This window comes from Schistocerca nitens, chromosome 10, assembly GCF_023898315.1.
Source record: "Schistocerca nitens isolate TAMUIC-IGC-003100 chromosome 10, iqSchNite1.1, whole genome shotgun sequence".
In the NCBI taxonomy this organism is placed as follows: domain Eukaryota; kingdom Metazoa; phylum Arthropoda; class Insecta; order Orthoptera; family Acrididae; genus Schistocerca; species Schistocerca nitens.
The window spans coordinates 71582540-71598632 of record NC_064623.1 but is presented as its reverse complement, the minus strand read 5'-3'; the positions used below and the strand labels follow the sequence as shown (position 1 = coordinate 71598632).

Here is a 16093-nt window from a genome sequence, read left to right as displayed (position 1 = left end):
TACACTTCGCTCTCTCCAAGGTTGCCATCGGCAGTCCACCCTACCAGGCCTTCACCTCCCAGATGGCATTTGTACGGACCCATTAGTTATCGCAGAACATCTTGCGACCCATTTTGCAGTGGCATCAGCGTCAGCTTCCTATCCAGCTGCTTTCCTTCATCAAAAACAGCAGGCTGAAGCTCTCACGTTTCACCACTTGTGAGTCAGAATCTTATAACGAACCTTTTATTGAATGGGAATTTCTTTCTGCTCTATCTTCTTCTCATGATACGGCCCCTGGCCCAGATTCCATTCATAACCAACTGCTTCAACATCTCAGTGCTCCACAACGGCAACATCTTCTTCGGGTGTTTAACCGTATCTGGCTCCAGGGTGACTTCCCTTCTCAGTGGAGGGATAGCATTGTGGTTCCAGTCCTTAAGCCTGGTAAGAACCCCCTATCTGTTGACAGCTATATCGGCCAATTAGTTTGACCAATGTTGTTTGTAAGTTACTTGAACGAATGGTCGCCCGTCGGCTCACTTGGGTCCTTGAATCTCGGGATCTATTGTCCCCTTACCAGTGTGGCTTTCGAGAGGGACGATCTCCAATCGATCATTTACTTCGCTTGGAATCCGCAGTTCGGCAGGCTTTTTCCCAGCGCCGCCATTTGGTTGCAGTGTTTTTTGACCTTCGCAAGGCCTATGACACGGCCTGGCGCCATCACATCTTACTAACCCTTCACCAGTGGGGTCTTCGGGGCCCACTCCCGATTTTTATCCGCCAGTTCCTGATCCATCGGTCATTCAGAGTTCGAGTTGGTACTGCTTTTAGTTCTCCACGGACCCAGGAGACGGGCATCCCACAGGGTTCTGTCTTGAGTGTCCTTCTTTTCCTCATTGCTATCGATGGACTTGTGGCCTCTGTCGGTCCCTTGGTCGCCCCTGCCCTGTATGTGGATGATTTCTGCATTTGGGTTAGTTCCTCCTCAATGGCATCTGCAGAACGGCAGCTCCAGGTGGCTATACGGCGTGCCTCTGCATGGACCCTCTCACACGGGTTTCAATTCTCTCCTTTAAAATCGCGGGTGGTCCACTTCTGTCGCCGTACTACGGTCCACCCTGATCCAAAGCTCTATCTCGCTGCACAACGATTGCCTGTGGTTCCACAGTTTCGTTTCATGGGTCTTCTTTTCGACAACAAGCTCACTTGGCTGCCCCATATCAGACTCCTGAAGGTAGGATGTTTCCGTAAACTTAATGTCCTTCGCTTCCTTGCCCACTCCTCTTGGGGTGCGGACCGTTCCCTCCTCTCCGTCTTTATCGTGCTCTAGTTCTGTCTCGTTTGGACTATGGTTGTCAAGTTTATGGTTCAGCTGCTCCTTCCACACTGCACGTGCTGGATCCAGTCCACCATCGTGGTATCCGTATGGCCACCGGTGCCTTCCCTACTAGCCCTGTTGATAGCCTCCTGGTTGAAGCTGGGATCCCCCCCCCCCCCTTTCTGTTCGGCGGTCCCAGCTTCTTGTGTCTTATGCCCTCACTATCCGTTCTTCTCCCACTCATCCTTCCTATTCTATCCTGTTCCCAGACCATGGCCGTCGCCCACCCGACTCCCGCCCTCGGGCGGGTTTACCGGTTGGGCTGCGCCCCGCGTCTCTTTACCGTGATTTTCAGCTTCCTTCTTTGTCCTGTCTTCCTCGCTCCCTCCCCTCCACCCCTCCTTGGTTAGTTCCTCTGCCTCGAATTCGGATGGATCTCCGCCGCGGTCCGAAAGATTCCATCCCCCCCGGTGGTGTTCCGTTCCTTTTTCCGCCAAATTTTATGGGAGTTTCGGGATGCTGTTGTTTTTTACACTGATGGCTCTAAATCTGCTGATCATGTTGGGTATGCCTTCACGTCCTCTGTTGGAACGGAAAATCATCTGCTGCCACCTACATGTGGGGTGTTTACTGCGGAATTGATGGCAATTTCCCGGGCCCTTACCTTTATTAAACAATCCCAACACAACCGCGTTTTGTTATGTACGGACTCGATGAGTGGCCTTCTTGCTATTGACCGGTGTTTTTCGCGCCATCCCTTGGTCTCTGCCATCCATGACCATCTCGCTGATATTCACCGTGCTGCTTGTTCCATTGACTTCCTATGGGTCCCTGGCCATGTGGGTATCCCGGGAAATGAGCTCGCTGATCGTTTGGCTGGGGGAGCAGTTACTTACCCCCCGTTTCCTGTAACCCCTCCTGCAGCGGATTTACGGCTTCACATCAAATCCCACTTCGCGCAGTCATGGGCCAATTCTTGGGAGGCTACTCCACTGTCTAATAAACTTCGTGCAATTAAGGTGACACCAGGCCCATGGCGTTCTTCCTTTCGCCTCTCCCGAAAGGACTCGACCACACTGTGTCGTCTCCGCATTGGTCATACCAGGCTGACCCATGGTTTTTCTTTTGCGTGATGAGCCACCCCCGCTATGTGGTTGTGGAGCCTTCCAGTCAGTGGCCCACATTTTGGTTGAATGCCCCCTTCTTTTGGCTCTGCGTACTAAGTACAGACTCCCCCACACTTTACCTTTGATGTTGGCTGACGATTCCCGGATGGTCTCTCTGGTTCTCGGTTTCCTCCGGGAGAGTGGTTTTTATTCTCAGTTTTAAGGTTTTTAATCTCTCTGGTGTTGGGGCAGGGCGGTGAGTGTTTGGGTGTCTCCCACTGTAGGCAGTGTTTAGAGATTCCCGATTCACCTCCCTGACCGGAATCCTCTTTTCTTCCCCTTTTACTCTTTTTACCCTTTTTTAAGGCTTGGTTAGTCTTTTTATTCCCATACGTATTTTCTGCATTATAGCAGTTGTACCTTTTAAGTCACAGGTGGTCTTGCCTATGCTGCTTCAGCATAGTGTTGGGTTCGTTCTCTTGCCGACTTCCCTCATTTGTTTTTACCAATGACAACGTGACTGCCCTTTACGTTTTTTCCCTTTTTCCGTTTTATTGTTCTGACTTTTCTGAGATGTCCCGTTAGCAGAATGGAGTATATTTGAAACAAGGGACTGATGACCTCGCTGTTTGGTCCCTTAAACCTCAAACAACCAACCAACCAACACTTTACCTTTGATGTTGGCTGACGATTCCCGGGTGGTCTCTCTGGTTCTCGGTTTCCTCCGGGAAAGTGGTATTTATTCTCAGTTTTAAGGTTTTTAATCTCTCTCTGGTGTTGGGGCAGGGTGGTGAGTTTTGGGTGTCTCCCACTGTAGGCAGTGTTCAGAGATTCCCGATTCAGCTCCCTGACCGGAATCCTCTTTTCTTCCCCTTTTAATCTTTTTTAACCCTTTTTTTTAAGGCTTGGTTAGTCTTTCTATTCCCATACGTACTTTCTGCATTATAGCAGTTGTACCTTTTAAGTCACAAGTGGTCTTGCCTATGCTGCTTCAGCATAGTGTTGGGTTCGTTCTCTTGCCGACTTCCCTCATTTGTTTTTTACCAATGACAATGTGACTGCCCTTTTACGTTTTTCCCTTTTTCCGTTTTATTGTTCTGACTTTTCTGAGATGTCCCGTTAGCAGAATGGAGTATCTTTGAAACAAGGGACTGATGACCTTGCTGTTTGGTCCCTTAAACCTCACACAACCAACCAACCAACCCGTTGCGGCCGCTCTGTGGTCTTTGTGTGGACCCCAGGTCATATCAGCATCCTGGGAAATGAATGTGTTGACAGGCTGGCCAAACAGGCTGTTGGTGCCCCAGCCTTGGAGATAGACCTTTCGGAGAGTGATCTCGGGTCAGTTTTGTGGCAGAAGGTACTTCGCGCCTGGGGTGAAGAATGGCGCACCCTTCCTTCAGCCAACAAACTTCGGGCCATCAATGAGGATACAGGCGTGTGGTGCTCCTCCTTGCGTGTCTCTCGCAAGGACTCTGTTGTCCTCTGCTGGCTATGCATTGGCCACACCTGGATAACACACAGCTATTTATTGCGCTGCAAGGACCCACCTTTATGTCGCTGCGGTTCAGGTTTGACAGTGGTCCACATCTTGTTGGACTGCCCACTTTTAACTCCGCTCAGGCAGATGTTTGCGCTGCCTGATACACTTCCTGCACTTTTATCAGATCACGTTGGGATGGCAGATTTAGTTTTGAGTTTTATTCATTCAGGGGGTTTTTATCGCTTGGTCTAAGTGTTTGCCCCTTTTTTTTGTTGAGTCTGGCCTTTGACCTACGATTTTAGACTGGGGTTTTTAATGCGTTTCTTGGTGGTTGGCTTTTCCTTTTTTGTTTCTATGGTTGGCCAACCACTGTCACACTTGGTGTGATTTTAATTCCTTTTGTCTGGTCTCTGTCTGTGTCTTTCTTGTCCTGTGTTGTCTCTTGTCATCTCTATTGTTTGTTTTTATTCCTTGTGTGGGGGGGGGGGGGGGGTTTCAAGTTCATGGAAACAGGGACCGATGGCCCTAGTAGTCTGGTCCCTTCAATCCCACAAACCAATCGACTGTGAAGGTCAAGGATTCTTGTGTCAAATTGTCACTATTGATGAAATGTGGATTAGATACTTTAAAACAGAGTTGAAATCGCAGTCCGATTGCTGGAGAGCTTCAGATTTACTGCGTCTAAAAAAATTTTGATGCACTCAGTTAAAGCTCAAGCAAATGATGATTAAGGAATCATCATGACAGATGGTCCTATGTGGAGCAAGTGTCACAGCAGTGTATTGTCATAAATCCACAAAATAATAATAATAATAATAATAATAATGTGCAGGAAAATGCACAAAATCAGATCTCAGTTATTTGAGGCTGGGCCAGTAATTCTCCATGACAATACTTGCCCACATATCGGCAATGTTGTGGTCCAAAAACTGCATGAATACGGATGGGAAGTGTTGCCACATCCTCCCTACAGTTCGGACGTGAGACCACCAGACTTCAACTTGCTCCCAGAGTTGAAAAAACTTATGTGCGGACATTATTACCTTTCTCTGGAAGAGCTTTCTACCACTGTTACCCAAACCATTCGGCAGATAAACAGAAGTTGTCTCGTGTAGAATAATAGAGCTTCTGAGTTGTTGGTATTCAGTCATAGAGAAGCAGGGAAACTATATGGAAGGATTGTTAAGAGATATTGGGGAAAAAAATAAATGTGTAAGTAAAAACAATGTTAGCATTATTTATGAAATGACATGTCCCTCATAAATTGAAGCATGTGTTTCACTTTCCATCCGAGGCGAAAGCCTTGGTGGGATCAGTTGATGATGACCTCGGACTCCAAAAACTGGGCGTCTATAGCATCCATTGCCAGTGTGGGAAAATGGATGTAGGCCAGCCTGCCTAAACTTTACAGGAGAGAGGCACTGAGCATGAACGCTGTACAGACAAGGAACAGCCGACAAAGACCACTTTGGCAGAAAACCATCACTCTTGGTTAAATTGTGAATTATCAAGTCACAAATGTGTGGCAACAGTACAATACCTTCTGTGCCTGTAGAATCTGACTACATGGTGGACCTAAAAAATAAAAACAGTGGCTTTCAATTAAGCAAGGCAATGGACTCCAGCCTTGACCGTGATCAAAGCACAACAGCTTTCTATGTGGAAATCCACTCCTGTTATGACGGTTGAAGAGGGTGATGAGGCATTGTCACCACTGTGCATCTGAGGACATTGGGTCAAGCCGTGAAGTCACTCACTCTTCTCCAGTCACCATGCCAGCTCCTCGTCCAGAGCTGGCCAGCTGGAACCAGTGCCATTCAACTGAAGACTAGAGAAATATTAACAAAATTGAACATCATTCTATATTAAATTAAGCAAGACCAGATTGTCCACAATCTTGATCATTTTCCCATTGCTCTCTTTTGTTGCAACCATTTATGAAAATTACAGTACTTAATGACTTGTCACTTGACAGTGCTGAATAATGTGTTAATTTTGATTCGTTTTGACTTCTTATGAACCTCTTCTTTCATTGATTTATTGGCTTTCCTTTGCACTATTTAAAGCTTGCTGAAGGGGGGGAACAAGAATTGCAAGAAGTTGTATGGATAAGAGATTCACTGGGATGCCAATAACATTATTATGTACAGGAAACTGATAACGTTACAGGAACTCAATATTTAAATCAAAGGAGTTTCTTGTTTCGGTGGAAGACCTCAGTAGCTAGGGGGCCTCTTCAACCTCTTCTGCTTGCCTGGAACAGTTACAAAATAATGATTACCAGTTCCTTCATGCCATTGTCTTCCATTATAAAATGTATTGATCTTGTGTAACCTATTAGGTGATGCTATCCATGAACATTTTATAACTTGGAATTTCACTATTGACTCGCTAAGCTACCTCAGGCGATCGGAAACTTTGGCTAGTAAAATTTTCTGACAGAATTCGTCAGCATTTTCCACCGCAAAATTTATGGCACTTCCTGACTAAAAGAAAGGATTGGTTGATATTACACATCTTGAGGCATCAAAGAATCATAGGTTTGGTAATGTAGGGAAGAGAAAGAGAGAGAGAGTGTGAGAGTGAGAGTGGAGGGGGAGGGGGTTGATTAAAACCTGTAGGAGGAGACAAACGCTTGAATACAGTAAGAAGACACAAATTGATTTATAGGGTTCAGTGGTTATGCATAGATGAATAGGCTTGCACTGGATGGTCTGGGGTGGATAGCTGCATCTAACCAGTCTTTGGGCAGAAGGCAACAAAATAATGTAACATAGCTGTGAAGATGCTGCTGTAATTACTGTGAGAAGCATTTACAAATGCCTGTGAATCTACAAAAGTTATTTCACAAGTGATTCCTTGGCCAATGTCCACCAAAATTCTAATTCCTGGAATAGTTGTTAGTTCTTTGATTTTGCTATAAAGCCACAAGTAGTCAGGCACAGAAGAACTGAGAGCTACTGAACAGCTGTGTAACTTCCCATGGATTGTGCTGGTGGTGTATCTTTTACTTGACAAATATCTTGGTGTAAAACAATTAATTGTATTTGGTAGGTACCAACAATGCCATGCATAACGCAACAGTTTTGCAATCTGCATTGTCGTATACATATCGAGGGAAGTGTTGCCCGTGAACTTCCAGATAGAGGGAGAATCGTGATGGCTGATGCGAATAATGTAAAGCTACACAGTAAGTTGAAATCACAATATTTCAAGGAACATCCAAGACAGTTCTTTCTTGTAAATATATAAGGACAATTCTTCGAACATTGAAAGAAAGTATGCTGGTCGTGCGTCTCTTGTAATGCTGTTTAAAAATGGACCAACCTTTTCTCCCATTTGCCAGTGTTCCCACATTTTCTCAGCACAGTGGTATCAGTGAAAGTGCAAGGAACAAGCTCCCTGCAGTCTTCGAGAAATGGTTTGGTGGTGCTCATGATGTTTCAGTGAAAGCCGAGAAATGTGTGTCTTTGACAATAACTGCAGCTGCCCCATCTGAACAATTTGAAGATGAAGATGCTCCTGTTGCTCAAAAGATTATTTCTGCTGCTGCCAGGAAACTAATACAATGTGATAGCTTAATATTTTGAAGAATACTATTGGCTCTTTATTTTGATATGTGGTTATCAGTATGCCACTTCCATGGCTTATAGAAAGCTGTGCTTTCTTAATTTTTATGGCTGGACAAAAGACAACTTCAGTGCTTCATCCAGGGCACATTGACAATCCTTGTCATTTCAGCTCTGATAAGCAATTACTTTAATATACAAAGAAAAACCTATGCAAGTACAAGAAGGAAAGAGTGTCTGTGTCTGTCTCGTATATATATTTCGGGAGTGGGGAAAATTCAATCATGATGGACTTGTCAAAGACCTTCTCCTGGTCCTTACAGTGAAAACTCTTTTTTACCGCCAACCCTATCAATCAGACGCAAGCCAATACCAATATTGAAACCAGCCTAACTCAGTTCACTTTTCTATCAAACTGTGATCCACCCCTCACTGCACACAAATCACCCTCTGTTAACTTTACAGAATTTCCTGATCTTGAACTTTGCATCGCCATAAATCCCAAATCCATTAAAATGCAAACCATCCTAATGTCCACTGAAAGAACCATGATACACCACCTAAAAGCTGATCCTTGCCCTACAAGCTGACCTGCCGATAAAGGCTCCACTACTGTGGTTAAAATCCACAGAGATTAATTGACTGAAGGAATCGGCCAGCTGTAAAATATATCCACCTACAAACTATTCCACAGTGACCCCATTCCAGAAATTGAACAGGATCTCCAATATATCTGGAAATTCTTAGGTTTATTACAGTACCCCCCCCTCTCTCCCCCCCCTCTCTCTCCCCCCTCTCTCTCCCCCTCTCTCTCCCCCTCTCTCTCCCCCTCCCCCTCCCCCCCCTCCCCCTCCCCCTCTCTCTCTCCTCACCCTGACCACTCTCTGCACTTCTAGCTCCTACATGCTTCTTAGTGGCCATAAGCCCAACCACCCAGGCACCCTATTGTGGACGATTACTGTGCACATACAGAGAGAATCTCTGCTCTCATGGACCGACACCTTCAGCCTATTACTAATAACCTACCATCCTACATAAGACACGAACCATCTCTTCCACTGCCTCTCCACAGTTTCTGTTCCTTTACTGCGTGGCACCCTGCTCTTCATTGTTGGTAGAGATGGGGGATCCGCTCTTGAACTAATTCATAGAGTTGAATCTTTCAAAGAAGTGAACAATCAGTGATTCAGAAAAAAAGAACGGTAGCTCCAAACGTTTCCCACGGCAGTGAGAGAGAGAGAGAGAGAGAGAGAGAGAGAGAGAGAGAGAGAGAGAGAGAGAGACGGAGCATATCAGCAGCGCCTCTGCTGGTCAGAGCACAGTGCACGCCACACAACACAGCCAGCGCCGGCCTCTGCCCTGCTTCTACCTTGGCTGCCTGCATTGTGCAGTGCCCCATTGGATTTTGTGTTTCACATATGCCGTGCCGTCTCTGTGCGTCGTCTGCCGTGTGCAGTGTCTGGCGCAGCTTAACTTCGCATCGCACTCTGTCGGCGATCGTTTCAGTCGCACGTCCTGCCCTCTGGGCAGTTGATGCGAGCAACAGGACAGAGAGCCACCTAGCGGATAACATAGGAACTACTTGCAAAAACCTGCTCGCAAGGGAACCGACGATTTGGCTCGGAGCGGGTGAGCTCCCCCCACCCTCGGAACTCGCCCGCTCAACGCTCACCCCACCGTCTCGACTCTAGCCAGAGCGTTGAGCAAAGCGACTCAGGTGTCACTCTGGTCTCTGCGGTCTCAGCTCATGCAGTAATACAGCTCGCGGCTCGACCTGCTCGACTCAGCGCCTCTGCATCGGAGTTCCTCTCTACTGGATATTGTTCTTCGTAGTAATACCGCTATGTATATTACATTATTATGTTATGGATACATCAATCGTTTTTATTTTATTTTTATTTGTTTAAACTGATTAGATTAGGTTCCTGATGACTCCTCTTACCATAGGATTTTTATTATGGATACTCGAATTTACGCCTTAATTACGAGCGAACCGATAAACGTATCGCAAAATGTGATACACCAATATTTTCCTTGTTTTATTCTGCGTAAGGCTATATGCAGCACTTTCGTTTTACAGTCAAATTTATATTTTTTTTTTCTTATTCTGGTACGGATTTTGCGATTTTAGGCGTCTTCGGAAGGAAACGTTCACTTTAAAAATATATGGCTTGCGATGTATTTGTATGAGGTTAATGAAATTTTAATACATTATAGCCAAATATATTGTTAATGTAAATCTCAAGTTACAACATTTTCCGATCACCCAAAAAACCACGATAGTGCAAAATAAATCAATAATCAAAAACTTTGTTATATCGTGGAAATTTCAATAAACAATACAAAATTCTTACTCATTATCTGTGTTACTTCAAAATAGGATCAAATAAGATCAAAATACAGGTATAGTACTGGAATAAACCAAGTTTAAAGGGCAATGTGCCTTCCATTTATTTTCTATTGTGAGTGGTGAGTCATGAAAAAGAGCTAATTCATTTCAGGGAGCGAACAGTTCTGATCCAATCTCTGAAAAGAACAGTTTTGCCCATCTCTAATTGTTGGTGCCACCTCCCTCTACACTAGAATTCATAATGCCAATGAGCTTGCCACTATTGAACACTGCCTTCCCCACCACCCAGCTGACTCCAGACTGACAATTTCCTTTCTGGTCCCCATGAGTAACTACATTCTCGCCTGCAGTTACTTCTCCTTTGAAGGCACCACCTACAATCAAATCCATGGAACAGCAGTGGCCACCCACATCGGGATCATTCTGCACCAAGCTATTCATGGGTTATGTAAAGGAATCCTTCCTAACTACACAGAAACCCAAACTCCTCACATGGTTCAGAGTCATGGACGACATCTTCATGATCTGGGCTGAGGGTGGGAGCAACCTATCCACATTCTTCCAGAGCCTCAACACATTCTCCCCCATTTGCTTCAACTGGTCCTCCTCAACTTAACAGGCACTTTCCTGTGTGATGACCTTATTTCAAGAATGTCTACATCAGTAACCCTTTCCACTTCAGACTTGCCACCTTTTAACAGTACCTTAACTTTGACAGCTGCCACCTGTTCCATACAAAGATTTTCCTCCCATTCATCCTAGCCACTTCTGATTGTCACACCTGCTGTGACGAGCAGTCTCTCCCCCAATTATGCCGAGGATCTTGTTGAGGCCGTCACAGACCATACCGACCCTGTCCAGAAACAGATCTCCCATGCCTTATTTCTCCATTCACCTACTACCTCCCACATACCCACCGGCCAGCCACAAAAGAGCACATCCCTTGTGATGCAGTACCACCCGGGACTGGAGCAACTGAATAACATTCTCTGCCAGAGTTTTGACTTATCTCTCGTCATGCCCTGAAATGAGGAATGTCCTAACCACTATCCTTCCCACACCTCCCAGTGATGTTCCACCACCCACAAAAGCTACACAATATTCTTTTCCATCCCTGCTCCATTCGTGGTCCCAACCCCTTTGCCTCATGGCTCATCCCTATAATTACCCATCAAAGGCAGGGTCACCTGTAAAAGCAGCCATGTGATCTACAAAGTAAGCTGCAACCACTGTGCTGCATTCTACGTGGACATGACACCAACAGTCTGTCTGTCCATATGAATGGCCACTGACAAACTGTTGCCAAGAGACAGCAGGACCACCCAGTTGCTGAAAATGCTGCCAGATGCAATGTGCTTCACTATAATGACTGCTTCATAGCTTGTGGCATCTGGTTTCTTCCTACCAACACAAGCATTTTCTGAACTGCACACATGGGAACTCTCTCGAAACATATCCTTTCTAGTATTTCTGGGTTCACCTTGCAGATGTAGATACCCGTCAGTGGTTTACCCATTATGTAATCAAGCGTTTCTGAGTGCACCTTGTAGATGTAGATGTATGTAAAAAAAGAAAGTAAATTACATATTGAGCAAATGGTACAAAAAGAAACATTGACCTTGGCTATGCTACGTATCTTTTATTTCACATTTGTTGGTTTCGCCAACTCTTAATCAGACTGTCACGTTTCAACCTAACCTAGGCTGTGGATTGTGCTACAGATCAGTCTTATCACTGCAGCAGAGAGATGGGATGGCCATTCTCACCTGAACTGACTCTTGCCTTTGTATCGGACTTCATAACTCCACCCCATCCGCATGAAAATTAGATTTTTGCATTGGCTTGTAATTTTTTAAAGCACTAGGCATGTTAAATTCATTTTTGTTATGAGATACAAATACATTTAAGGAATAAACTAGAAAATGAGTGTAAAAATTAGAAGATATGTGCAAAGTGGCCTCTGCTAGCTGTGTGTAAACCATTATTTTTAAACTAAATTCAGCAATAACATTAAGTATAAAATACTGTTACCGAGACTCTAATATCGCATTGGTGAGATGTGAAAGGCTGATTAATCAAGTTTCTGACATTTATCTTTCAGCAAATCTCGAGTATACATCTGGGTTTGTCGACAGGTTACGATACTCCCCTGCTGTCGAGGATGTACGACCATGTCCGGGTGATCGGAGGTGGGTCGGTGGTGGCAGCTGAGGCGTTAACGAGTTCTGGTGCGGAAGTAGCCATCAACTGGTGTGGAGGGTGGCACCACGCCCAGAGGTGAGCTCGAGTTCAGAATTTTCATTGATAACTTCAGTCAGGGAATGTTCGAATGAGGCTCACCTCCACTGTTGGGTGTGGTGCCCACTACTGTATTGTCACTACAGCTCCTGGAGACAGGTCGAGGCACAGTGTAGGCACCTCACAACACCACCTCAGATTTTCAGAGTAGGGCTAGCCTGACACTTGCAAGTTACCACATAGCGCACCTCGTCACAAGCATTGAATAGTGTTGTGAGTGACAGGATAGAGCATTTTGTGCACCAGATGTTGCTTGTGTCATCCGTTGAGGTCTGTGCCCCTGATCCCACGTAAACATTACTGAGTGGTCAAGTCACGGGAAAGCACTGGAAATGATGTTGGTCGTCATCTACTGCAGTCCATTGTGACGTACCGTCTACTAAATGAGAATGAATGTTTATGCTTTAAATACTTTGTGGCAATATGTGTATGTAAAATATACAGAGATGAGACATTTGGAACTAGGTTGTTTACTAATATATGGCGCTGTAATATTCAGTTGATCTATCCAGTTTGTCCAATTATACACACCCTGCAACAACTCTTGCTTGGAACAGATGTATGAGGTGCGACCAGCAAGCGATGGAACCAAAAAGAAAAAAGTGGGCATGTACACATATACAGTAATGAGAAAAGTTATCACAATAAATTGTACCAAATTATGTTTAATACTAAAGTTAAACTTGGTATCTCTTAAATTCTAAGCTACTGTGTTACGAAAAAACTTTACTAATGAGAATATATAAGTATTACTAATAATTGTTACTTAACTATGAATTGAAAATTGATGACAAAAATGATCTTCTCAAATAGAATGTAATTTTGTGGAAAATAGCCACAATATACTTTTCAGGTTTGTCCTTTATGTAACTACTTGTAGCAGAGTAAGTGTACATTGAATGTCCATGATAGCATTATAATTTAAATTGATCGGATTGTCTTTTTCACAAAGCATTAAGTAATAGTGTTCAAATGAAACAACCATTGTTCCAAATGTAAGATTTGACATTATCGGTTCTCGCATTCCTCATTGTCTGTGTTACTGCATTAAGTGCTAGAAAATTAGGTAGTCAAAGTATCTTAGTTTCATCTCAAGTTTCCAGCATTCTCGGTGAGTTTCATATGTCTGGCAGTCATGAACATCTCAGGCTCCTGGTTGTCCATATTGTGTCTGTCAGATCTTCCGCCATGAGTATTTGCACAGCAATGGTGCGGGCTGCAATCAATCAAAAAACTATGTTGAATTAGGATGATAGATACAGAAAACACTCAATGCCCAGGGGTTACATATATGGTAAGCTAACACTGTTTCACATATATGTACATAAATGTATTAGGGGCATGTACTTTTGTACAATAAATCAAGAAGAATGTAATAGATATATTCTTATCCTAAATATTCATCACAAGGTGTTTACAAAAAGTGTTTATATTCAAAGTATCATGAACAGCAGCAGTGGGGAAAAAATAGAAATTTATGTGTGCAGATTGGCACATCTCTCTTAATCATGTATTATCAGTAAAGAATATGTCAAGCACTCGTGCAAAATAAAGCATACATACAAGCAAGGGCTATGCCATTACAGTACCATCTTTCAACAAGGAGTATTGAAAAGAATAATAAATTCATTCCTTTCTTAATTCTGTTTTGACTTCAAACTGTACTATTTTGGTACATATGTCTTAAATTTGTGTATTTGCAATTTATCATTAGTCTTTCATGTGACTAGCAAGTTCTGTACAATTAAAAATTTCATGTACTCTAGTGCTTATCTTCCTTTACAAATGACCCAAGTAAATATGAACTCAAAATAATACTATATACAATGTGTCTATGTACAGGCAACAAAACTGTAGTGTTAGTTTCTTGCTATTGCATAACTTTTCATTAACTACAAGATGTGATCCATTTTCTGTGGTACATAATGTAAAATAATGTGTCTGTTTCACTTTTTTATGTCCTACAAAATTACCACAGAGTAACTGTTAGATGTCACAATAACACATTATCCTTTGCTTGCAAGGATAATCATTAATGTGTATTACGTAACACATTTACCTTCATAATAGTGGTAAAACTGGTGTAGTATATAGTACTAAGTGTGATTTCTCTGTATTTTCAACTCTTTGTAACTGGTTTTCTGCATGTTACTGGTTTACTTGTAAAGAAAAATTTGAGACAGATAGCAAAGTCCATAGTGTCTCAAATTTAATAACTGAATAGATAAGCCACAGAGAATTCACATCACAAAATATACATATGTAGAAACCAGAATCAGATGTCACACTGTGTGGTATGGTTTTTCTCGTAAATGAAGTCTCTTTGCTTTGTGAACATTATTATGGTCGCAGCACAAAATTTACCACTTTGTTGAAGTCATATAGTTTGGTCTCTCATAAAACTGTATAGTTATTTTATTCTGCAACATACGTGAAACTGATAAGTAGGTTTAAAATTGTCAAATGTTGAATGCTTAACCAAGTATACTCTGCTACTTACTACACCTGGGGAGATTGGTTGGTCATTATAGTAAGAGGTAATTTTGATAGGTGGACAGGATTAGAAGATGCAGCATTTGAAAATGAAAATTGAAGAATAGTGCTACATATCTTGGAAATCTAATGCTCACCACAAACTTACCAATACGGATCTCAAAAATTTCTGTAGTTATCCACTAATACACTTAGATTTTTCATGAGTCTTAACTAATACTAGGTCTTCAGTTTTGAGCTGGCTTGCTTTCGATTTCCTTTCATTTGTTCTCTGATTTTCCCGTGTTCTTCCATCGTTTCTATAGCAATTTCCTCTCTTTCTTGTGGACTCATACTTTAGCACACTGGGAATTCAGTCAGCTCACTTATTAAATTAGATTGTTTCCTATCATACAGCATTTCATATGGGCAAAATCCGGTAGAAGTGTTCTGCAGACTATTAATGATATCTTCAAAATTACCAAAATTATTTCCAGCTTTCATATTCTTTTTGCTGTAGGTTCTTAATAATCTGCCTATCTCCACATATGTCATTTGGCAGGATTGCTCAATGGATGGTATGCTGATATGTTTTCATAATTAACAAAAAAGTTTCAAGATTTGGATGTAAATTGTATACCATTATCAGAAAGAATCGATTTGGGCATTCTTGTTGTTGTTGTGGGCTTCAGTCCTGAGACTGGTTTGATGCAGCCCTCCATGCTACTCTATCCTGTGCAAGCCTCTTCATCTCCCAGTACCTACTGCAACCTACATCCTTCTGAATCTGCTTAGTGTATTCCTCTCTTGGTCTCCCTCTACGATTTTTACCCTCCACGCTGCTCTCCAAAACTAAATTGGTTATCCCTTGATGCCTCAGAACATGTCCTACCAACCAATCCCTTCTTCTAGTCAAGTTGTGTCACAAACATCTCTTCTCCCCAATCCTATTCAGTATTATCAGTATCATTCTTATCTTTGTAAAATAATCTCTCCTAATTTTTGGAGTGATGTTTTTACTGGAAGCCTATTTGAGTGGATATAGTGTCATAAATTTGGAAAACAGCGCAACCATTAAAAATATACAGGGTTTTCAGAAATTCCCGTCGCAATCTTCTAGAGCTTGTAGAAGGGAGTAAGTGTATAATATTTTGAATAGGAACCATGGATTGAAACATATTGTCTCCATTCTACAACAGCTTCAGTGCAGGTGTTTAACTCGTCCATTTCTGCTTGAGGAATTGAATTAGGTGTGACTATACAATTATTAGATAACAATTCAAAAGGAAACATAACTGAACATCCATTTGTCACATACGTACACTTGTTTGTGTTAACACTTTAACATTGTGTGTTTAAATCATTCCAAAACAAAAAAGACCCGAGCGGATTATATGTACAGAATAGTTCTGAAGTATTACAACAGTGGTTCGATGTGGCGAACACCAACTACAGACATTACAAGCATGCTATGGTACACTCTCTCCCAATCCTACCTGGTGTCATTTTCCAGTG

The 16093-nt window shown here is 42.9% G+C and overlaps 1 protein-coding gene across 2 annotated transcripts in view; it reads left to right on the top strand.

Annotated features, from left to right (window-relative positions):
- Nucleotides 1–16093, top strand: part of LOC126210235 (histone deacetylase 8-like) — a 95053-nt gene that overhangs the window by 18641 nt on the left and 60319 nt on the right. For both annotated transcript variants that reach the window (XM_049939423.1, XM_049939422.1), the window contains exon 3: nucleotides 11944–12085. In XM_049939423.1, the coding sequence (XP_049795380.1) occupies nucleotides 11944–12085 (142 nt within the window). The remainder of the gene's footprint in view (nucleotides 1–11943; nucleotides 12086–16093) is intronic.